The sequence below is a fragment of the Abramis brama genome, assembly GCF_963993115.1.
Source record: "Abramis brama genome assembly, chromosome: 25".
NCBI classification, from domain to species: Eukaryota; Metazoa; Chordata; class Actinopteri; order Cypriniformes; family Leuciscidae; genus Abramis; species Abramis brama.
The window spans coordinates 2,966,566-2,991,724 of NC_139987.1; the positions used below are offsets into that span (position 1 = coordinate 2,966,566).

General features: G+C 39.5%; 1 protein-coding gene across 2 annotated transcripts in view; it reads right to left on the reverse strand.

The window, feature by feature from the left end:
• The window catches only part of palm2akap2 (PALM2 and AKAP2 fusion), a 105,583-nt gene that overhangs the window by 56,384 nt on the left and 24,040 nt on the right, over positions 1-25,159 (reverse strand). For both annotated transcript variants that reach the window (XM_084104575.1, XM_084104574.1), the window contains exons 4-5: positions 9,741-9,821; positions 5,428-5,558 (exon numbers count right to left, since the gene is read on the reverse strand). In XM_084104575.1, coding sequence (XP_083960701.1) covers positions 5,428-5,558; positions 9,741-9,821 — 212 coding nt within the window. The remainder of the gene's footprint in view (positions 1-5,427; positions 5,559-9,740; positions 9,822-25,159) is intronic.

The following is a 25,159-nucleotide window of genomic DNA, read 5'->3' on the forward strand; positions in this document are numbered from 1 at the left end:
AACTGACCTGAATCAACACTGAACTGACCTCAGCTGAATAATGACAATATTGTCTTTTTAGAGCTGCTTTACAGCAGAATTTGATCTCTGTTTGGAAGAGTTTGCATATGACAACTTCGAAGTAAATTACATTCAACCAACAAACTACATTGAGTTAAAGGGACTTAACAATTTGTAGCAAGTCGCTACAACTACTTGAGTTGTAGACCAGGAACTAATTAATCTTATCTATTTCAGTTCAAATCCACAGCTATCATAGCACATGCTTAAAATAACTTATTTAACATGTATATTTAATGAACAAGTGAGATCCGGCATTAACACAGTCATTGCTAGATGACTTCATTACTCTTCAGCACAGTGCAAAAAAACTTCAACATTACAGAAACTCTTTTAATGTCAAACATAACTGCAATAAACACTAACAGGCCTTTCCCATCACTAAAAAAAAATAAAAATAAAATAACAACATTTATTCAACATTTATTCTCCTTATCCAGTCCTATGCAAAGCATGCTGGGAACTAGAAATCCACAAGTTCCTACAACTTAAATTCTTGAAACAGTCAATTAACTCAGAAATTTGAGTTTAAATTACACACAATATGAAGTTAATGTCATGATCAGCATTATTATGTCAAAAGAACTAAACAAAATAATGTATGCAACTTAAAATGTTTAATTAAAACAATAAATCAGCATTTCTGACTTGCAACCATGCATTTATTTCAGTTACAAGTACCCTATATTACTTTTGAAAGTGTTGATCATTATTTTCCTGTTTATCACTGAAGCTGCTTTGAAACATTATGTATTTTATAAATTGCTATTGTATATAAATAAAAGTTACTTAATTTGAATTGACATCGTTATAATAATAATAATAATGAAACAAATTTTGCATTACCGTTACAACAATTCAAAATAATGTCCTAAAATAGGCTGAGTTTTGATTAATTCTGATTTTGGGTTGAAATGTGATCAGGGCCTGTTGTTTGTGAGATTCACCCATTTGCAATCATTACAAAATCTCTGCTGAGCATCTTCACTGTAACCTCTGGCGTGAGCTCATCATCATTGTCCAGCGATGTCCCTGCACTCAGACAGAGTTCATCAGCCCCCCGCTCCTGTTCCCACGATAACACATGACGGAGCGCTTCCTGTCCAGTTTACCAGATGCCAAATCTAAAGGACCCTGAGGCAGATCTCTGGGACTTCTGCAGTGTTCACATTGTGTGTTTGTCCTTACCATAATCATGAAACAACAACATTTGATTCTTCTCTGAGGTGTTTGCAGACGCAGAAACCTCTCGTTTCTAGGGCAACGCTCATTACGGCACAATGAGTCCATGTGTGACTTTGTGGAACAAAATACTGCATAAATTTAACTCAATATTCTCCTGCTAATTATTGAAGAAAATGAAAGTGCTCCAGGTAACTGGCTAAAATAGCACTGATCTAAAACATCCAAAACATTTTAATTGTTAATATTATTTTTTCTGAAGCAGGGCTATTATAGTTAACTAAAATGTTTTTTATTAAAATATAAACTATAATGGTATCTCAATGGTACAATAACACTGTTCTTGAGCTGGCACAAAAACTTCCATGCTGATTGACTCAGAAGAAATTCAGTAGCTCCTGATACTGTACATTAAGAGGTCTTACTATAGTAATAACAGGCAGTCTTATCTGAAAGCCTGATGTAATGTTTATTTTTCTGTCTGTCTTTACTCCAGTGCAGGACGAGAGACCTTACACTTTCTTTTCACCATATTAGGAGCTCATTTTGCTCAGTTGTATAAACAGTTTGTGTGCAGATGTGTCGGGGAGGGAGCTTTATGACTGAGTTAGTATCATGTCAACGCCACATTTTTCCTGGAAAGCCTGGTAGTTAGAGCTTCACTTTAGACTCAGTGGCTGGGCTGTCTTCTGTAGTGATACGTTTTTAGGAGAAGTCTGCCCTCGCAAGAGACACATTGCTGTTCAGCCGAGGCTATAGTTAAAACCACCAGAACCACAGCCAAAACAAGTTACACTAATGTTCTCGTTGCATGCTTTGACGTTATTTTTCTAATTTTCTTTATTTTTCTAACTTTCATTCTTTCTCTTTTTGTTTTAAACAGGCAGGCATAACCTCATGCTTTGCATTTTAGTGTGATAGAGTGATGTATTGGTTAGGCTGATAAATATTTGCCTATTTCAAAACTATAGCCATCTGTTGATAATGCGTGTTATCTGCTGACAGTCATTCTTTTACAAGTGTCTCAAACAGTCCCACTCATAATCCATCTTGTTTAGACTGCAAAACAACAGTCAACTGCATCTGTTACATGCTGTCAATTACCATAGTAGATCGTTTAAACTATAATACATTGATAATAGAAGTTCAAATTGTAGTCTTCCTGCTCTAACCGTTTGTAACAAATTTGCACAATGCCAACCTATGGTCTTTATTGCCTGCGGACTATGTCTACTTTGACCATAGTTGTAGCTGAGGCTAGAAGAGGTAAAGCCAAAGCCATCATTACTGTTCATACTGCTGTGTATACACGTGCTGAGAAAGACCTGGAGCTGAAATTCAGATATGATAATGAGTGTTTGGTTCCCAACACACACTGTAAGACTGGGTCATTTGAACAATCAGAGCAGAGTAGACCAATCACAACAGACTGGGTCATCTGACCAATCAGAGCAGAGTAGACCAATCACAACAGACTGAGTCATCTGACCAATTAGAGCAGAGTAGACCAATCACAGCAGACTGGGTCATCTGACCAATCAGAGCAGAGTAGACCAATCACAACAGACTGGACCATCTGACCAATCCGAGCAGAGTAGACCAATCACAACAGACTGAGTCATCTGACCAATTAGAGCAGAGTAGACCAATCACAACGGACTGAGTTATCTGACCAATCAGAGCAGAGCAGACCAATCACAACAGACTAGGTCATCTGACCAATCACAGCAGAGTAGACCAATCACAAAAGACTGGGTCATCTGGCCAATCAGAGCAGAGTAGACCAATCACAACAGACTGGGTCATCTGACCAATCAGAGCAGAGTAGACCAATCACAACAGACTAGGTCATCTGACCAATCACAGCAGAGTAGACCAATCACAAGAGACTGGGTCATCTGACCAATCAGAGCAGAGTAGACCAATCACAACAGACTGAGTTATCTGACCAATCAGAGCAGAGCAGACCAATCACAACAGACTAGGTCATCTGACCAATCAGAGCAGAGTAGACCAATCACAAGAGACTGGGTCATCTGACCAATCAGAGCAGAGTAGACCAATCACAACAGACTGGGCCATCTGACCAATCAGAGCAGAGTTTAGGCTCTCAGAAAGGAGATGTTTAGAGAAACCAAATCCTTTATCAATCCATTTCAGACACTGTGAGAAAAGAGCTGATGCTGCAATGTATATTATGAGAAAATGTAAGAGTTTTTTTAATCTTATCTTCTGCTTGTAAACCTTTTCTAGGGTCCTCCGGAACAAAATAAGGAACCTTTAAAATAGCATAATAGGGGCTCTTTAACATGTAACGTTTCTTTAACTATACAGCAAGTTTATTCTTCTTTATCAACTCTGGGAAAACAAGTCTTGAGTACCCATTTATTTAGGAGAATCTCCTCTGCAGGGCACAGAAATAGCCACCAGCCACTCCCTCAATCTCATACTTTCGCCACAGAGGCGGTTCTATTCCTTCTTTCCTGCCGCTGTCCTGACAGAGAGGTTTCTGTGCGAGTGCACCCTGCCCCGGCACCCACACCCACCAGACCAGGATATATCACCTTCCACCCACAACCAGTACAGCCACACAATCTTCTGAACATTCGCCCTTTCCATTTGACTAAATCGCCCTTTCAATGACAGATGGGAGCTTACAGCCCAAGGAAGTTGTATGCTTTTTTAAATGACCGTAAGTGAGAGTAAATGCAAATTGTGATGCTGTTTAATGATGTAAAATGTCAGTGACTAGGAGAGCAAAGGCCAACAGCATCAACTGTTAAGATCCCACCTTCCTACTTTGCGTGTGTCATAACTGATGCAAATTCATTTTAGACACTGTATGACACCACTGTGTTTACTTTACTTGAAAATTCAACATCCCAAACAGGCATTCTAAGGTGACATCCTGTGCAGAGAGGACGCCCGCCCCAGAGATTTAATCAAATCAAAACAATGGACTGGACGTTAACTTTCCATGCATGACATCACGGAAGGGCAAATCCGCAGTCAACTCGATGATGTACTTCATTACTGTCAAATAGAGCGTGAGAGCATCATCCACTTCAATCACAAACTAACTGATTACATAATCACCTCTGAGGACCAAAAGGTAGCACATAACTTATGTAATATGAGTTTTTCAAAATCCAAACATCTTCCAAACACTCCCACACAACTCACTTGAAATATCTGAATAACAATTGATTCCATCAAAACTAGAAAACCAGCAAGCCCTCAAATACCATTTCAAACTCTTGATATAATCTTTGGGTTAGACTTGCTCCTGCTGGTTTCATCAAACATTCAGAGGCCTTAGTTGAGACATTCAACTTCAGCCTTTTAACATATTATGAGAGAAATCAAAAGACCCTCCAGGCTGTCTTTAATGATAAAAAAAACACATGCTAATACAGTAAACCTCAATTAAGCCAACATAGTTTCCAAGAGCACCAATTTTCACAGCAGTTATGTTGGAATATTCAAATGTTCTAACATTTATTGTTCAATTATTTACTGTTCCAGAGCCTTAGCCATGGGAACTCCCGCACCAAGTGAATGGAAAAGAATGTGCATTTTATGAACAGTCATGGAAAGCTATTTTATTAGTATATGGTTATATGTGCATCTGTTTCTTGTTTTTGCATATCTTCTTATTAGATTGTAAATCAAATTCCAAATGCGTTCCAGTTTTGTTTGTGATTAGATTCAAGCATGTCATAATGATCAACCTATACACCACAGCCATGTAGTTTCACGTGCAACAGTCCTACCACAATTTAGGTGGTTTTCTAGTACGTCATGCAGTCATAACATCTTGTTTTCGAAGCAACAGCAATGAGTGATTTTTAAAAATAATACTGCTACAGAGCAATCAACTGAAATGCACATTGGTTTGGCAATGCGTCCCATATGAGGAACCTTAAATTGGCATCTGCAGAGCTTCAAATACATCTACCAGATGAGCTTAAAGAGAGCAGCTTTGAAGTTCTTATAATTAAAAGCAAAGCTGAGCAGAAATACACATCCCACTGAAGTCTGGAGGAAATGACTCCAGTGTTTGGGACAGTGGTTGCAGTCACAGGAAGTAAACATAAAACCCAAAGAAACATCACTTATTTATTAAGATTTGATTAGTGAAAAGTGTCCCGTAAATACTGAATAATCAGGAAAGCGTTATTGTACCTGTGAATGGTATGTTCTAGTGTTTTGACGTGAAGTTCATCTTGCTCAACCTGTTTCCTACGAACTTCCTCTTCATCTTGTGGCACCGCTGGTGAACCCTGCAGAAGCCATCTCTCCCTCATGGCTTTAGACTGAAAGGAAAAAACAGGTTCTGATCAGGTCATTGATCTAGATCAGTTGGGATCGCGCTTGGCCAGCTACAGAGAAACTGGTAACCAGGCAACAGGGAAGTGACCAATCCTGAACGGTGACAATACCAGCAAACCAAAACCAAGCTCAAGTGGATACTGTATATAACAGGAACCGTTCCTTACCGTTCTTAGAACCGTTCGGCCCGATGGTGGAAAAGCGGCTATAGTGACAATAGAGTTCTGCAGAAATGAGTCCAAACACCTGGAAACGAACATTTTTGGACTTCTGTTTCCATTGTCCCAAAGTCAGAAGTTTTTTTGGTTAAATGACTAAAACACAAGCTCAAGATATTTTCACATTTTATTTTGTTTGACATAATTCATCAGTACTACCCCACTCCTGATGTTTTAAAAGCTTTTACGTGTCTCTAAGTTAATAAGTAATTATTTTTTACAATAGAAATGAATCATTCAAAACTTACTACTTAACTACTTAAGCGAGACAATGGCATTCGTCTAGAGCTGCTGTACTGCCAAAACAATCTTTGTTGCATTAATTTCCTATTATCACTGTAAAGCTGCTTTGAAACAATCTGTATTGTACAGAGCGCTATATAAATGAAGTTGACTTGAATTGTCTTGACTGTACTAAAATGTGCATCAAAGATGGCAACATACCCAACACTAGAAGAGTAACATAATATAATTAATGAGTCCAAGTGAGGTGCAAGTTTATCCATCAATTCATAATTAACCAGTATTTTTGAACTGCCCTGCTGAAAAAGAAACAGCTTTGACAAAAAGCTGACAAAGGGGTTTGGATGGGCTTGGGAGACCTTCTGACCAAATGTTTGGTTGAAGCCTTTGGAGTAGACAGCAACACTCATTTATAGAATGTCAATCCGTACCACACCGTAAACCGTATTTAGCACTACAAACAGCACTGCTGCTGGGTGAAAGTAGCCTAAATATACCAGCTGAATCTAAAACAGGATTTTAGTTCATGCTTTAGTCAGCTCATTATTGTGTGGACTGTGGTTTACCAAAAGAAAACTCTTTTTATGTGCATTGTTTGACGTTTAAGTTCAGAATATAAATGTCCTGTGTTGCCTCATTCTTATGTAAACTTGAATACATTTAAAATCTGTCCAACATGCGCAGCTGTTAAGGAAGTAACCAGCTGTGGTTGAACTGACTCTGTGTGAGCGATGAGGTCTCTCAGGACCTCTTTCGCCTCGTCATCACCTCCAGGAAGGTCAACCGCAGGAACTCAGGAACGCTCAGGACTGTTTCACAAGCTGCTGAAGGCATGCGGTCTTAGATTTCAAGTCTACCCACATGTTCTGATTCAAAGACTCAAGGCAGCGCTTCTAAAGCAGTGTTCAAATCATTGTGCTTAAACACTAATTTTTTGATTTAAGATTTTCATAACTTGACAATCGCATTATATTCTTAAAGGTTTGCTTGTGGAAAGCTGTATTATGTTTTATTACATGGCTCTCTGGGATAATTGATTGTGATTGGCCAATTGTGGCATTCTGCCATCAAATATATAAAGAATATATAAACTGTATAATATGCATGTATGTAGGCTATATATAATAACTGTATAATAATTTATTTGGTAAGTTGTTTAATAAGCGTGATAATGTATGGTCAGCCGGTCATTACAAACCTTTTCTGGAAGAAACAAAGCCTGATCCTTCCTGACCAACCAAGTGGGAATTTTTTGGCTGGTAGAATGTGTACTATATTGTTGCTGTAGGGTGGAAAATCTAAATTTTAATTTATAGATAAGTTATAAATAATCTTAAAGTTCTTTATAGTGGCGTTGAGAGTATTAAGGTGAACGGTGGTTTATTTGATCCATTTAAAGCTCATAGAGATGTTAGGCAGTGGTCCTCTTTGGCAACAGAACCACTTTTACAACAAATAAGGGTGAAACTTCATGGTATACGCTTGCCAAACTGTAAAAATATAATCTTATATTGTCAGCTTATGCCGATAATGTTATAATCATGATTGGCAGGCAAAGTGATTGGCAGGCAAAGTGACATACAGGTTTTTGTTAAGTTTACTTAAAACTTTTAAAGGTTTATCTTCTGCGAGTGTAAACTGGAGTATATATTAGTATATATAGTAAATAGTCAGTTGTGATTTGCTTCCGCAGCACAAAAAACAGCATCTTCTCTACATGTCGAACAACAAGAACCAAACTCAGTCTCAGCTACAATTACAGTGTTTTTTGAAGGTCAAAGTAGCCGTCGTTTGCAGAACGCCAATGAAGACCACAGGCTGGCATTATGCAAATTTCCTACAAACCTAAATAGGTTAGAGCAGGAAGACTGGGATAACTGATGACTAGTTTCAGGCAGTTCAAAATCCATTCTTTTTTTGGGAGACAATAACTTTATTTGTTATGCACTTTAGCATAGTATGGGCATTTAAAAAAGTCTTCTGTAAAGAGCTATAAGCCAGGAACCAACCAGCTATGAGGTAAATCACATCAGCAAAAAAGTATTTGGACAAAAATGGTACAATGTCCTTAACAGAAAAGAACTACAATCCCATGAAAATTTGTGAACTAACCAAAAAAAAAAAGAAAAAAGAAATATAAAGCTATTTTAAAGACATTAAATTAAGATTTTATTTATACAGTATGAGGCCTGTTTTTAATCCATTACTCTATAATTAAAGGGATCTTTACTTCTGGAACCCGACTGCACACTATATTTAAAAAAAAAGAAGAAGTAAATACTTATATATATATTTAATGAATGTTTTGTTTAGTATCTGCACAGCATACATTCTTTTGTCTTTATGTTTAGAATTTCACATAGTATTTTAACCTTCTATGAGAAAATAAACTGAGAAACAAATCTTTTGGATGGCTCTCACAAAATCTCGACATTCATCACAGTCGTTGCAGCTGTACTTTCCGATGAGAACTTGCTTACACCCACTACTAAACAAACATCTCCCTTCCTGGATGTGCTTCTCTTTCTCAGTCAATTCTTCGCTTTGAATTCAGCTCTTTGAAAAAACATTCTCTTCCTTTTCATTTCATTTTCAAGATCACCCAGAATTTGCGCATATGATTAGCTAGCTAATTGTCAGGGCTTGTTAGCTGTTGTGTTCTTCATGTTCTTCATGAAACGTATTCACAATAAGCTATTACTGTTATCTTGTAGTCTCTCTGCGGTCTTTATAAAAGTCTCACAGTAGAGCATTATCAGATCTTTGTTTCTTTTCCCTCAGGCCCTTCTCTCCTGAGTCCTAGACAAAATCTCTTTCATGAGTGACTTTAAATTGAGGTTGATTTGTATAAACTAACCGCCATGAAATTCGGGTGATAACACTACAGAGCAATTCTCTGTAAATGAGGCAAACCTCTGGCTATCTGATAACACACTCAAATGTTATAGAGTCAGACATGTTGGCCTGACTCAGACTCCAGTAGAGAGAAAAAAAGAGAGAAATTACTTCTCTAAGATTTCAAACCCAAATTGAATTCCATATCCTGCCGTTATATCCTTTAAGGATCATCTCAACTCGCAGTTCTTGGAAAATCTGTGCATTTTGTTGATGTTTTACAAAACTATGTTTAAGAATGTTCTGACTTCATCGTCCATCCAAACATGCAGTACCCTTTGCTCTTGGACATTTTCTGATCACATGATCTGTTGAGGCAAGGTCACATGACTTTGTTTGCGCATCCAGGGATTTATTCAGTAAAAGTGTTTCCATCATCGTTTATGTGCTTGTCTTCTTGTCGGATAAAAAGCTGATTACTGATTGACATTTGCAATTGTCTGCTGCAAGAGACACAATTGTATTGTCTTATACTCTTATTCTGAGTCAAGCAGTTATGAGAAATGTGTTGTACTACCCAGAGATACAAAGATGCAAATGTTATGGCATCAGCAGAAGCTTCATTTATGCAAGATTCAAGCACACTCAAATTCAGAAAACCACTTCAAACAAGCACATGAACCAAAGCCTTGATGTCAAATGGACTCGAGTGGACAAATGGTCCACACTGAAATTAACGTATAAGACAACTTTTTGAGATAGCAATGCATTGATATGTAAACATGTAGGAAAAGATATTGAACGCTGACATTTCATTTATTAATTTGCTGTACTTAAACTTTTAGAGATGATAAAAAGAGTTTTTTTTACCTTGAAATGTTGAAGTTGTAGAACAAGTTCATCGAGTTGTCTTCTTTTGTCCTCTATCTCGGCTTGTCTTTTCCGTTTTTCCTGAAAATATAATAGAAATATTGTGTTAAACTACGGAGAGTAATGTAATTTAAAAGATTTTAAATCAGAAATAATTAATTTTGTGTGACTATAAGACTGATTTAGCAAGAGTTTCAATCCATTTTAATGCATTAAAGTCCCCCTGTAGCCTTAAATCTCATCTTTGATCACCAAAATGACATATTTTAAAAAAAATTCCATGAAAAAAAATTGTTCATGCCTTAAAATAGCTTGAATGTAACTCGACACCCTTGTCTCATTTAGTATACACGGTTCTATGAATATGCAAATGAGCCCTGCCTCCACTCACTCACTCAGCTCAGAGATCCACTCGTTGACGTTTATGACATCAGAAACACCAGAGATTTCAAACCGCATTTTTGAGACATTTTAAAGCATAGGCATATTAAAAACACCATAGACATATAAACAACATTAAAAGTTTGATTTTCACAACAGGGGGACTTTAATAGAAGTATTTATGCATCACATCAAGGTAATCCCATCTAAAAGCATCTTCAGGGTTTCTTTTAGAAATAAAGATGTTTGAGCTTTGTTTGTGATATTTGCTAAGGCAAGCATAGTTTTCAGCTATTCATAGCTAAATACTTCAGCAGCTGTTTCACTGTGAATGGCAAACGATTAAAACAGGAAGTCATTTTCCAATAGTGAGTTGCAAAGGGACCAAAATATTTGTTAAGGTTGTTTAACATGGCAAGCACCGTGAAAGTTTGGTTGAAAACATGACTTAACACATCATAACCTGAACTCCACAAGTTTTTTACATTCCTCTCTGCAGGTTATCTACTTCATATTCACTTTACATGAGGAAAGCCGAGCCACATATGTAGGTTATTCAGGTTCTTGAGCGAGTTCAAATATCTTGGCTGGCTTCGACACCATTTCATGAGCACATTCCAGCGCAGAGCACTGCTGCAGGAAGTATGCGCTCTCCACAGAGGGAAAACTGATATGTTATCCAGATGTGAACAAATGTGCCTCTAAAAACGGACCCTTACATATCCGTCAGTGAATGATGCCACTGGATTTTACACGAAAGCTACTGGAAATGGCTTACAAGGATTTTCATGTCCTCTTTTAAAAGCTGAGTCTGCTAACTGAAACATAATCCCTGATTTTGACATGTTGAGAAGGAAAAAAATAAGGGGAAAGACCTGATTACCTTCTACTGCAGAGTAATTGAATGGATTATGTGAAAGATTGCTAAAGTTTGCACTTATGTGACTTGCATTTACCTTTCTGCAAAATAACCCATCAAATGGGTGATTTCATTTGTAGTGGTTAGTATTCATGTACATATTGTGCACACACTATGACTTTTATGACTAAACTTCAAATCTTATATGAAAACAATTTTTTTAGAACAACATATGTAATGTTAATATATTTTTATAATGTCTGTGTATATATGCTTTGTAGGCAGTGTTGGGTGTAATGCATTACCACGTAATTAATTAATATAATTTAATTACGTTTCTCATTAAAAAGTAAACTAAGGGATTACTCTTAATTTTTCTGTAATTGAATTACTTCTAATGCAATTGCATTTAATACTGTAGACTACAGAACAATTTTATATAAAACAATAGTGGATATAACATCAAAATGTAATGTTAACATTTCTGTTTTTAATGTAACTTTCTCCCTATAAATACTTTGGTCAGTTAAAGAATCATTTATACAGTTTTGTTCAACTGGTCAAGGTTAATATGGGATTAACAACTAATGCAATACTTTTTAGTATAGTAATCTAATCACACTGTTGAAGATGTAATTAGTAGCTAGTAATGGTTGCACTTTATTTTACAGTCCAGTTCCCCATGTACATACTATGTACTTATTACAGTAATTATAACTCTGTAATAACTAGGTATTAACTCTGACCTTAACCTTAACCCATGTGGTTACCTTATTACCCAGTACTTTCTCAGGTAAATACATTGTAAGTACATGTAAGTAGAGTACCCTGCCCAACCCTGTTTGTAGGTTAGAGGGTTTGATTTCCAGGTAACACACAACTTAAAAAAATTATCAAATCAACACTCTTCAAAGTGTTGGCTAAATGAATACATTTAATGTGTAAATTATGTAGATACAAAACAGTGACAATAAACCACAAAACAGTTGGAAAATGCCAAGCTAATTTCTTGTTGATATTTCTATAACTTTTTAAATATTGTGGTTGCGTCCTTTATAAATGCAGATGATTATTTAATGTGCATCACAACAACTTAAACTCGGAATCTATGCAAGCAATTTCTCATGTGAGCGCAGGGCTGTAATTACACCGGCAGTGGGTTCGTCACCGGTTACATGCCCTACAGACTGGCACGACACCTTACGCCCCTCTCATCTGGAGAGAATACTGAAGCCAGATCTATTTCACACCAAGAATGCTGACACATACCAGAGCTCAGAGTAACATACAGAAATAGGCCAGCAGCAAGAGACGCTCCTCGGACACGTAATCTGTGACCCAATCATCCTGAAATATCACTCATGTGGAGGCTAATTTCCAGACAGACCGTAGCATCTGTAAAGAATTCGGTATGTGAGTTGAGTATGAAAACAGGTAATAAAAATGCTCAGTTGTGACGTTGAGCCTGTTGGGCTGGTGAGACCCAAACAATGAAGATTTGTTTCCCAGCTCAAATGGAAAACATCTGCATGGCATTACTGAAGCCACCCCCTCCATCCTGACGGATGGCATCAAGCCTCAAAGACCAAACACTCCAGGGCCTTTCTTGAGTTGATTAGCTTTTCTTTTGCTACAGACAAAATATAAGAGATTTCCAGAGACCCAAAGCTTAACAAAAACAACTGGAAATCACTATAGCTGAGTCCAAGTTCAGAGGGTGAAAATCTTGGCCATGTTCTCAAACACAGGCCACATTCCCATTTGATATATATAGCCCCCCCCTTGATTGTGTGCAACAAACTAGAGTTCAGTGACTGCGCCAGTGACTGGCATGAATAATACAGTGTTTTTAATCATTTTTGCTGATCCCTGTAAACAGGGATGATTTTGACAACGTGCTAGTGAGTTTGAGTTATGGTTTATTCAAAAGTTATCAGAATTTTTGGAAATTTCATTATAACTTTGACCTTAAGGTGGTGCTGCCCCGAAATGTTTTGAGTACTGTCAGGGCATGGTGCTGAAGACACATTCCAAGTTTTGTAACGATATGCCAGTGCGTTTGTAAAATATAGCATTTTTCAACAAAATTCAAGATGACCAATGCCTAAAATGGCCGATATGGGAAAATTGGGTATCGTATGACTCAGCATGTTGCACCAAATCTGGGCAAAGTGTTCAGAAGTTATAAGCAAAAATAGCCATTTTTCATATCTCCTGACCACTAGGTGGCACTTCGCCGAAACTGTGCAGACAGACTCAGGTCATGGTTGTCATAACACACACCAATTTGGTCAGAATATGCTAAAGCGTTGCAGAGATAAAGTTGCAGTTCTCTTATTCGAGAACTGTATGACAAATCGACTTGAATTCCATGACTTTTTATCAGCAAGGTCTTAAGATGATCTGGTTCAAATTTTGTTTCTAGCCCTTACTGTTCAAAAGTTATTAGCATAAACGGGAGTACAAATTTGGACAGTTGGTGGCGCTAGAGGGATTGAGTTGGAGACTCCAAATTTGCTCTGTTGACAGCTCAGACTGTCCTCTATCTGTGTGCCAAATTTCATAACATTCTCGCAAGCGATTCTATGGGCTGCCATAGACTTACAGAGGGGAAGAAGAAGAAGAAGAAATGAAAGAATAATAAGAACGCCAAATGATACAATTGGTGCCTACTCACCTTCGGCGCTTGGCCCCTAATTAAATGCAAGTACTTTAAATGTAATTACAATACACCAACATGTGCACTTTTAATGAGTAAAATGTATCAAATGGCTAAGTTATGATCACCTATAATATAAAGTGTGATCATGAAACATTTATTTGGAATCATTGGAATTAATATTAGGAATTTCACTGTTTTAGCTCTTTGAGAGAAACTTTACCATTGACTCGATGTAGAAAGTGTGTTATTTTTTAAGATGAATATAATAAATCACACTAAAATAAAGCATGTCTATGAGGTAAGATTCTCTTAATTTGTGAAACATGAAAGTGCAATAATTCTGAAGAAATGTAAAAATTTTCCATATGACAACGACAACAGTTCTGATCAGTGATTGCAAATATAATTTGGAACAAATTAATCATGATTAAAAGTTTAACCAGTATCTGTGCAGCATTACTAAAATATGTGACTAAAATATGATTAATGTTTTCATTGACAAAGTAAATTTGCCAAACTTTAAGTCAACTAAAACGAAAAATAGTATTCAAAAAAAAAGCAACAAAGAAAAAAAGAAAGAAAAAAAGATAAGGTTGATGAAAGCTTAAACTATTTGATTACCCAACGTGGTTAAACGACCAATTTGCGACAGTATGGTTTTCGGGAAACAGTCGTGACTAGCTAGTTGATTTCTTCAATGATGCATCGCACTACAGTAGTTAAGCAGCGAGTTACGTCGTTGTTCGGGAAACCCCAGAATAGCAAAAATTGTGACTTCTTTCAAAAACATTCCCAGAACACTTTGTATTTGGTTGGGCAAACAGACAGTACTGCACTAAACTTGCAAGTAAACTAATTACTGCTTTACTTGTAGTTGTTTCTGCATATTAAGCTGGGAAATATGATTTGAATGCATTTTAAAGATAATTTATTTTAGGGTAATGATTTTTACTAGATGCTTCCACTTGAAAATAAATTGTTATTTGCTAACATGTACTGTCATACAATTACGCCTACTTGCTCACTACCAGAGAAGTACACACTGGAGAAGTATGCCAGATGGGATGCTGTGAACTAGAAGCCGATGGACACGACTTGAAAACTTTCCCTGAGGTCAAGAAACGGTCCATTTCCTCTATTGTGTGTGACCAATGACCCGAGCCGCCACAGTGTGTGTCTCTGTTGACTCCTACAACTGACGCCTCCAATGCAGGCAATGCTGACATTTCTGATCGACATGCTCTATAACAAAGACAAACCAATTGTGTAAGCTATATCACATGTATTCTTTGTGTCGCTTTTCTACCAAAAATGTCTTTACTGATGATGGCTCTTTATCAAGAGTCAAGCGCTTGTCCCAGAGGACAGACAAAAATAGATTGGACATCATTTTCCCAGAAAGCACTTTGGGAAAGGAAGTCTTCAAGAAGTTCTTTGTGCTATTGGTTTCGGCAGTTATTATGAAACTCCTTTGAAGTGATGGAGTGATGACACTTTATAAGGAATACCACAATAATATTTGTAAGTTATGTTACCTTTTTTCCCTCAGTAATAGTAGGATTATGAAGATCTCAGGATTATGAAGATATTTTAGTATTCACCTTCAAACAGTGCATGTATCTTTCAACGCATTTCATGACAATTCTAAATTATTTTACAATTTGGAGAATTGGTTGCCAATTCATATGAATTATACAATCTCATCTCTTTATTTTTGAATGATCTGCTTCAATTCCATTAGGTTTAGAGGTGGACCTTTATGCTTATACTTTATTTATGAAAATCTCATGTTCTCTATGTTGTTATTTCCAGGGATGCACCTGAGCCAAGTTTTTGTACTTTTTATCAGCATCCAGATCAGTCAAAAGGCACTTCATACTAGTGTAGACATAATGTATATGCAACATCTTGAAATTATGATCTTAAAGAGTAAAGTTACGATTCATCTGTGACTCAAATTCATCATTAACTTTTAAGGCATTAGATAGATCATACAGTCTTAAAAAGTATAATACTGCAAATAACATTCTTTAACTGACCTTATTAACATGCTTTGCATCTCTTGCATGTCAATTAAACCACAAGTCACTGCATTTAATCAACATGTATTCCAAAACGAAATAATTTCAGCCAAACGCATGTGATGGATGCTTAAGGCAGTGGTGATTTCTTGAAAAATTCCCTGACATCAATATGAAGGTCTGCAGTCCATTATTTAAATTAGACAGAAATGTGTTTTTAATCGGGACAAACCTGATCTGCATTAATAAAGCATTCTGAGCACAAAATCTTACACAACACACTGGATGCCTCATATTAAGGATAACATTTGTGGTAAACATTAACTGATAGTGAAATATACAATAATGAAGTTCAAAGTGTTACAAAAAACAATATTGATCTATAACCAATACTAAAATGAGAAAAGTAAAATCACTCAACAACATCAATTATACAGTTTAAAGATGTGGTCACATTAGCAAAATATCAGTGAAATTTTGCAGGCAAAAAGGTCCATTTATTGTCTATTGTGTAGTGATGTATTGTCAGGTTTCGTACAAACGAAGCAGGCAAGATGGTAAGTTTGATATTTTAATAGCAGAATGGATCGGACACAGCGTGAAAGGTGAGTAAACAGGAAGTAGATAATTGGATGAAGCTTAACTGAATGATAACAAAGTCTCTTTCTCTTGCAGATGCAGATGATGAAAATTCCCTGAAGATGGGCTGAAGAGGATCGGGAACGGTAGGTATGCAGGTAGGTAATGAAGAGAGTCTGTGTGTCATGGAATGACGTGTATAGACGAGACCAGACAAAGAGTGAGTGACTGAGTGCTGAATATAAAGGTACTCTGGTGATGGGATCCAGGTGACGGTGATTACTACTTAGAAGAGAGTGCAGGTGTGCGCCAAGGAGGATTCTGGGGAGTGTAGTGCAGAGACAGATGAGGAAGACAGACGGTGGATGTGACAGTACTCCCCCCTCCCGGAAGGCGCGACCGCGCCGAAGGCAGCAGAACACGGGAGGGGGGGGGGGGTGGGCATCCTGGAGTCCGTGGGCATCCTGGAGTCCGTGATGGGGAGGTGGACCGGGTGTAGATGGACGGACTCCAGGATGGTCCAGACGGCCATGGCAGAGCAGACTGGTCAGGGGGCCATGGCGGAGTAGGCTGAGGGCCATGGCGGAGTAGGCTGAGGAGGTGGCCATGGCGGAGAGGACCCTTCGGGCGGCCGGTGTCGGTGAGGCCTCCACGGTCCCCCCCAGAGGACTTATAGCCCCCCCCCAAATTTTCTTGGGGAAATTATCAGGCTCTGGTTCAAGGCTGGATGAGACGGGGGGCGAAGGCGGCTCTGGGCTGGGCGGGACCAGCGGCGAAGAGGGCTCTGAGCTGGACGGGACCAGCGATGAAGAGGGCTTTGAGCTGGGCGGGACCAGCGGCGAAGAGGGCTCTGAGCTGGACGGGACCAGCAATGAAGAGGGCTTTGAGCTGGGCGGGACCAGCGGCGAAGAGGGCTCTGAGCTGGACAGGACCAGCAATGAAGAGGGCTTTGAAAACTCTGGCTCGGGGAGAACGACGCTCACAGACTCTGGTGGGCAGGCGACTGGCGGGCAGGCGGGCAGGCGACTGGCTCTGGCGGGCAGGCGGGCAGGCGACTGGCTCTGGCGGGCAGGCGGGCAGGCGACTGGCTCTGGCGGGCAGGCGGGCAGGCGGGCAGGCGACTGGCTCTGGCGGGCAGGCGGGCAGGCGACTGGCTCTGGCGGGCAGGCGGGCAGGCGACTGGCTCTGGCGGGCAGGCGGGCAGGCGACTGGCTCTGGCGGGCAGGCGGGCAGGCGACTGGCTCTGGCGGGCAGGCGGGCAGGCGACTGGCTCTGGCGGGCAGGCGGGCAGGCGACTGGCTCTGGCGGGCAGGCGGGCAGGCGACTGGCTCTGGCGGGCAGGCGACTGGCTCTGGCGGGCAGGCGACTGGCTCTGGCGGGCAGGCGACTGGCTCTGGCGGGCAGGCGACTGGCTCTGGCGGGCAGGCGACTGGCTCTGGCGGGCAGGCGACTGGCTCTGGCGGGCAGGCGACTGGCTCTGGCGGGCAGGCGACTGGCTCTGGCGGGCAGGCGACTGGCTCTGGCGGGCAGGCGACTGGCTCTGGCGGGCAGGCGACTGGCTCTGGCGGGCAGGCGACTGGCTCTGGCGGGCAGGCGACTGGCTCTGGCTCTGGCGGGCAGGCGACTGGCTCTGGCTCTGGCGGGCAGGCGACTGGCTCTGGCTCTGGCGGGCAGGCGACTGGCTCTGGCTCTGGCGGGCAGCTGACTGGCTCTGGCTGGCTCTGGCGGGCAGGCGACTGGCTCTGGCTCGTCAGGGCCGATGAGAGGAGGAAGATCGCTGAAGTCATCAACCTCGGACATAGGCTTGGCGGGCACGACGCTGTCAGTCACTCTGTGTCGCTCACAGTCTCAGGGGCGGCAGGCACGAAGCATACTGCCTTGGTCTCGGCAGCTCTGGCGTGAAGTGCAGGCTCGGCTGACTTCCGGATGATGATGGGTGGCGTGGTGAAGATGGCTGGAGATGGTGGCGTTCCAGACCCGAACTGGAATGCCGGCTCGGCAGGAACCAACCGGATGATGAATGGGGCTGCGTAGAATAATGAAAGCTGACTCATCCTCGAATCCGAAGGATTCTGCATCTTGGTCTGGTCTTCTGTCAGGTTTCGTACAAACGAAGCAGGCAAGATGGTAAGTTTGATATTTTAATAGCAGAATGGATCGGACACAGCGTGAAAGGTGAGTAAACAGGAAGTAGATAATTGGATGAAGCTTAACTGAATGATAACAAAGTCTCTCTTTCTCTTGCAGATACTGAAGATGGACTGAAGATGGACTGAAGATGGACTGAAGATGGACTGAAGATGGACTGAAGATGGACTGAAGATGGACTGAAGATGGACTGAAGATGGACTGAAGATGGACTGAAGATGGACTGAAGATGGACTGAAGATGGACTGAAGAGGATCGGGAACGGTAGGTATGCCGGTAGGTAATGAAGAGAGTCTGCGTGTCATGGAATGATGTGTATAGACGAGACCAGACAAAGAGTGAGTGACTGAGTGCTGAATATAAAGGTGAGCTGGTGATGGGATCCAGGTGACGGTGATTACTACTTAGAAGAGAGTGAGTGCAGGTGTGCGCCAAGGAGGATTCTGGGGAGTGTAGTGCAGAGACAGATGAGGAAGACAGACGGTGGATGTGACATGTATGAAGCACAGCTTCTGTTAGACAACACAGTGAATTTGCATGTCTACTAACTCTCATTATAGTGATAGTAGAGTATTAGTAGACTGGTAGGGTTTGGGTTAGTAGAATAAGTTAACATAGTTGCAAAAAATGTATGTTGAGGAGTTAGCAGATATTACAGTTTTTCTCAGTCGCTTTGGTGCATTTCTCACATCACTATTTACATTTGCACAACAGTTAGTTCAACCTCCACAACATTTAGTCATTTGTGCACATCACAGTAGCAGTTTCTCATTCCTTCCAACAAATTGCAAATGCTTTTGGACATGCATCAATTGCTTTCATACAACTCTCTGCTGTTTTATAACATTATCATTTGCTTATGTCATGTCAGTCAAAATTAACTATACTTGTGAATGCTGAATAGTCATTCCATATAAAACTACTAGTCCTCATTTCATTGCTTGAGTCATTACATACAAAAATGTTGAACTAGTTGTCAAAATCTGTCAAGCAAATTTTACACATTTTTTTAAATCCTTTTTTTTTCTGAAAATGTCTCCTAAATTGAACAGTTTCTCTCAGGTGAATCTCAGCTTTCACTGATGAGGAATGTCTGGATGTGCATGAATGATTACAGTACTATGTATGTTGTATGTTCAGTTCCAATATGTACTGCAATATTGTGTACAGTTGTGCACAGCTCTACCCAAAGGGAGTTTATGTTTGTTGTAAATAAGGGTGTATTTTTTCTTTTGCACAATGCTGTGAACAAATTAGAATTGCAAAGAGCATATGCAGTAAAAATGTGAAACATACAGTACATATTCGGTGTCTTGTACTCAGTTACCTCACTAAATACAGTAATGTGTAACTTTACTGTATTTTTCAAATGGCTGTGCAAATAGTATATAGTGCTGTCTTGAGCATTTTCAGGTAGTGTCACCAAGATCTGACTTTTTTGCATTGGAAAACATTTACAGAGTAAACTGTCATAATGAAAAAATGACAAAGCCATTTGATTATCTTGTTCATAAACAATGGTGTCAGGACTTTTCATCTTGATGACACTGACACTTTCATTGACATGAATACTTGCTTTTGAGGAATGAGCTATCCATTTTGAGCAAGTGACACGCTTTTGCAGGTTATCAACTAGGTTTTGCAGTTTGTACTAATTGTTTTGAGAACTGCATTAACTGTTGTGCAAATGTAAATAGTGATGTGAGAAATGCACCAAAGCGACTGAGAAAAACTGTAAGCAGACTGTCTACTAATACTCTAATAAGAGTTAGTTCACATGTAGTTGCAAAGTTACTTTAGTAGTTAGTAGAGTGTTCAAAAGGGTCCATCAAAATAAAGTGTTACTACTAATCTTAAAAATAAATAAATAAATAAATGCAATTGTAAAGATATAAGCAGTTCCACAATTCTGTCTAGTCTGAATCGATACTTTTGTTTTTATGACTTTGTGTATCTTTTTCAACAGGGCGTCGTGATTGGCTCAGATCAGTGAGTATTGGTGGCACTCAAACTTATGTCTGCCTCTTGTATCATAGTGAAATTTACATGTGTAACAGAAAATGACAGTTTCAAATTCAACTGTGTGGAAGAACTTCCAGCTTGTCGACAAAATAGCACAATTTAGTTGTGAATTACGTAAAAATGCAACAAGTGTGTGACTTTGTCACTCACGCCCCCATGCTGCAGATGAATAGCCTGTGGCTTCAGTTCAGGGGCACAACTTTCACAGCTCTCTCTCTCTTTCTCTCTTTCTCTCTCTCACTTTCTCCCACCCTCTCTTCATTTCTAGATTTTGTTTGGCAATGATGTAAATTGGAATAAACAGCAATTTTGAAGGTAGTTTTGAAGGTAATTTTTCTAAGAAAGAACAATTAAAATTCAGACAGAAATAGTGGTGCATAAATCTAAAAAAAGAATTTATGATTTTGAAGTCGAGAGTCTGACTTAAATTTAGAAACCTCAGAATCGCACACACCTAGGTTAAAGCTCCAACAATGTTTTTGACTAGGTCAAGAGAACATATAAAAAAATAAAAATAAGAGAAATTGATAGAGAAGAGATTTCTGGGACACCAAATATGAAGACAGTAATGTGAACAGAACAGAACAGATGGTTCGGAACAGTTAAAGTTCAGTGGCGATTTCTGCTCTTGCAAAAGGTCACACATAGCAGTAAACATGACTGCATAAATTACAGTAAACTTTGCAACATAACTCCCTTCTTTCTACGTTCCCCTCCTGTTTATCCCTGAAAACATCCTGTGAAAGTGAAAAAAATCATAAAACCATAATATAATTACATCATGTGTAGAAAGCTACACTCAAGTACTAGATGAGGAACATATGCCAAGGTGGCAAAGAACCAGATGAAACCAGGTTTCATTTCATTAGTGCAAACCACATACTGCAAATTGTCTAAAGTGAATTACGAATACAGTGTCCACATTATAAACATATTTAAAGAGAAACATACACTCTGATATGAGTGCATAGCTGTTCTCATGTGCTCACGAGCTATTTTAGATCTCTGTGTTTTCTCCAGTGTCTGCAGAGCTACGCCCTGCTGTTAGAACATCCAGTACGGACTACGTTATGATGGACTCTTTCACTTCTAAGTGAACTTTGTCATTTCTTGTCACAATAATTTGAACACTCTTCAAATATTATATGTGTGTGATTGTTTTTTGACATAGCAACATTGGCCCAAACAACAGCACAAGTTTGGTCTTTTTCTTCGCCCAATTGAAATAGGGGGTTTGTTTCAGAAAATTATTAGTTTTGCAATTACTTTTGATGATGCTTATGGCACAGAAATTTACAAACATCACCTTTAAACTTCATATCACAAACTCTGACTATTAATATTTAATGCATGTACTTGTCAATGGAGGGAAACTGAAGGGTGGTTACTTCAGCCTTGCTAATTGGATCATGTAACAGCAGCAGGTGATGACCGGTCACATTATTTTCATATTCTGGTCAAGCAAAAATGTTCAACATTTGTGATTCAATGTAAGTGGCATGACTTGCATTCCAAGGTTTGACCCCTACAGCTGCTAGCTGTTTTGAGAACAGTATAGGGTACTGGTTAAAAGATCTGTGGGGGCCACCAACAGTTTGGAGCTTCAGATCCCACATGGGGAGATCTGGTCACCACTGTGCCCTTGATCGACACACTTAACCTCAGGTTGTTACTTTTAACTAGTGTTACTGTAAGTTGCTTTGCTTCCGCTAAGTATTTATCAAGCTTGCTGTCATTAACAAAAACTATTACAGAGATGAAAATGCAGTGAGGAAGCTGATGACAAAACTTAATAATTTTACAGAGATTATTACTTCAGTGTTCGTATTTTTCAATCATTGTCGTATGGTCTGATTTAATAAAAAAGTAGCAATGAATCAGATAGAGCGACAGATCTTTTCTTTTGTATCGTGATGTACATCTGAGTATAACGAAAGCAAAAATGTAGGGTGGGCCTTTCTTTCTATGCTGTTGTTTGGATGCTGAGATGTGGACGTGGCGCACAAAAGTGGAGGCGGATGAACATGAGCTTGCAGGGGTGGAGTTTAAGCGGACTGAAGGATTGGAGAAGTCCTGCATACGTCACCAGGGAGAAGTCTGTCGTTTCACCGGAAGATCCAGTTATGACATTTCGATTAAACATTACAAAAAAGGTATTTTTTCCAAATGAACATGATGAATGGTTTACAGTAAGATCTATAACATGCATTTAGGGTATATTTTCATCTCATGCTATGCCAAAGTGTAGACTATATCGACTAACTAAAACTGAACAGAATTCCCAATGTAAACTAAAATAAAAGTGAAAACGGTGTTTTGGTGTAAGTGAACACTTTTTAAACATTTTAAAATAGTTGAGTGCTATTCATACTAAAAATCACAGAAATACAGAGATATGAAACATCTGAATTATCTGGCACTGATATCTGTACTAGTTAGCGAAAGGCTTTAGTTACAGCACAGTTAATTCCCAAAACTTGTTTCGGAAATGCAGCTGAGCCGCCACACCCGGGAGCTCTGGGGATCCAAACCCACCTGAGGATCACCCCACCTCCCTGAAATATGTGAACCCTGAGCCAAATCATCACAGACAGCTGCTGCTAAATTTAACCCACTAGTAATGGACGCCTGCACTATGCTAATGTCATGTAGCCAGACCTTTGACTAACAACATAAGGTCTGGGCTCTATAGCCACTGGAATTGGCCAAGGAGGAAGATGCCTTCTGACTGACATGTAAAGTGACCGATCACAGGTTTCTTTGTTCAGTGTCATGTTCAGGGGCGTGTAAATGTTGATGCAATTACAAACTATCTATACTTACAGATATTCCCTTCTCAGTAAAGTTCTTCACCTGATTTTCCATTATAGATGTGAGAGGACACACAATTAATAAAATGGGATCACTTGGGAATCCCAAGGGTTTGCCTAGCTCACAAAATAATACTTTTTCCCATTTCCCATTGGTAAACATGCGAAAACATCTCTTTAAAATTCATCTGAGTGCCTCAAACAAAATGCTTCATGTCTTGAAGTTTCTATGCCATGAACTTCACAAACCATTATTTTTAATCAAGCTTTTAATTACTCATCTGAAGCGTTCATTTGTGCAGTATCAGAACTTGTAAACACGGCTTAAGTTTCCTGGCGGACCATTAAAAATGTCCTGGAAAACCTGTAGGAGTCAGCCAATCAGATTAAAAGCCCATTCACACCAAGAACCATAACTATAAAGATACTGTAACGATAACTATATTAGCATCCACGCCAACACACAATATCGCTCTGTTTATTATAACCACGCGCTCCAGTTTTGTCGCCTGCCGCTTTAAATGCTCTAGTTCTTTAAAGCAGGATGGATTCTGATTGGCTGTCAATGTTTTCATTGTTCATCAGCTGCCATTATTGTTAAAGTTGTTGTCTGGACTCTGCTATTCGTTTATATTTAGAATGATTTTTAGAACTATATCTTTAGCATTATCTTTATAGTTATCGTCCATGGTGTGAACGGGCATTAAGACTTTTACCTAACTGAAAGAGTTTTAGGTCTAGATCTAAGGTCTAGACCTGAGCTTGACCAAATGAATCTGTGTAAACAAGTCACAACTGCTCAGGGAGGGTCATTTAAGTCAAGAGGGAAGTCTGTCCGCGTGCAATCTCCTCCGCCCAGTGTACCGCAATTAGCAAACCGCTAACCCATTTCTCATTTGAGCTAGCGACATTCCCTCACTTGTTGGACTGAAAAGAAAAGCCACAGATTTGGACCCAAAGACTGTCCTGTGCAGCAGCAGCAGCCTGTGGTTTGAGGCAATAGACCAGCAACATAGCAAGCTAGCAAACAGTCAGTATGGGAGTGATTCACTTACTGTACAAGGAATTGTCAGGCAAAATTACCCCAAAATCAGTTCTTCTACTGTATATCTTAATGGTAGCCTATGTTTATTGAAAAGTAAAGTGGTATTCAAGCGGTTTGTCAGTCATGCAGTCAGTTTGTGGTTAGCATTGTTGATGCAGGGAGTCTATATACACAACTCACAGAAACCGATATTTATAATGCACTCCCAGCAAAACAGCATGATAGAAAATTGTGATGAAGCTATAAATGTTCCGTGCAACAAGTTAGCATATGATTTGAATAAAACAACCATTAAACTCCACTACATTTCAGTAATCTACTTGAGGTATAGCATTTAGTTGAGCTCATTTCAAAAACACAACTGCTTGGCCAACATTGAGCAGCCCACAGACTTAAAATATGTGGTTGGGGTAACACAGATGTTGGATGAATATGGAGTGAAACTAGAAACCCTAAATTGAAAATTCCCGGGCATAGTCCTGTGGTGCTTTCCTTCTTGAGGGCAAGTCCAAATTAAAAGCTTTCTAACGAGAGCAGCCTACATAGAGTACTGACCATTAAAAGATCTTTGAACACCAAACTAGTTTCAGTCACAATACCAGACGTCTGTTTTGATAATAAAATTGCACGTACAATTCACATTTTCATTGCTTTTAAGGAAACTATCTAATAAAAAATATAATGGTTGAGGCAAACATTTTAAATGGATGTTAAATTTATATAACGCTTTTCTCCACACTCAAAGCGCTTCACATTTGGAAGAGGGAAATCTCCTCAACCACCACCAATGTGCAGCACCACCTGATGATGATGCGACGGCAGCCATACTGCGCCAGAACGCCCACCACACACCAGCTTATTGGTGGAGAGGAGACAGAGTGAAGCCAATCAA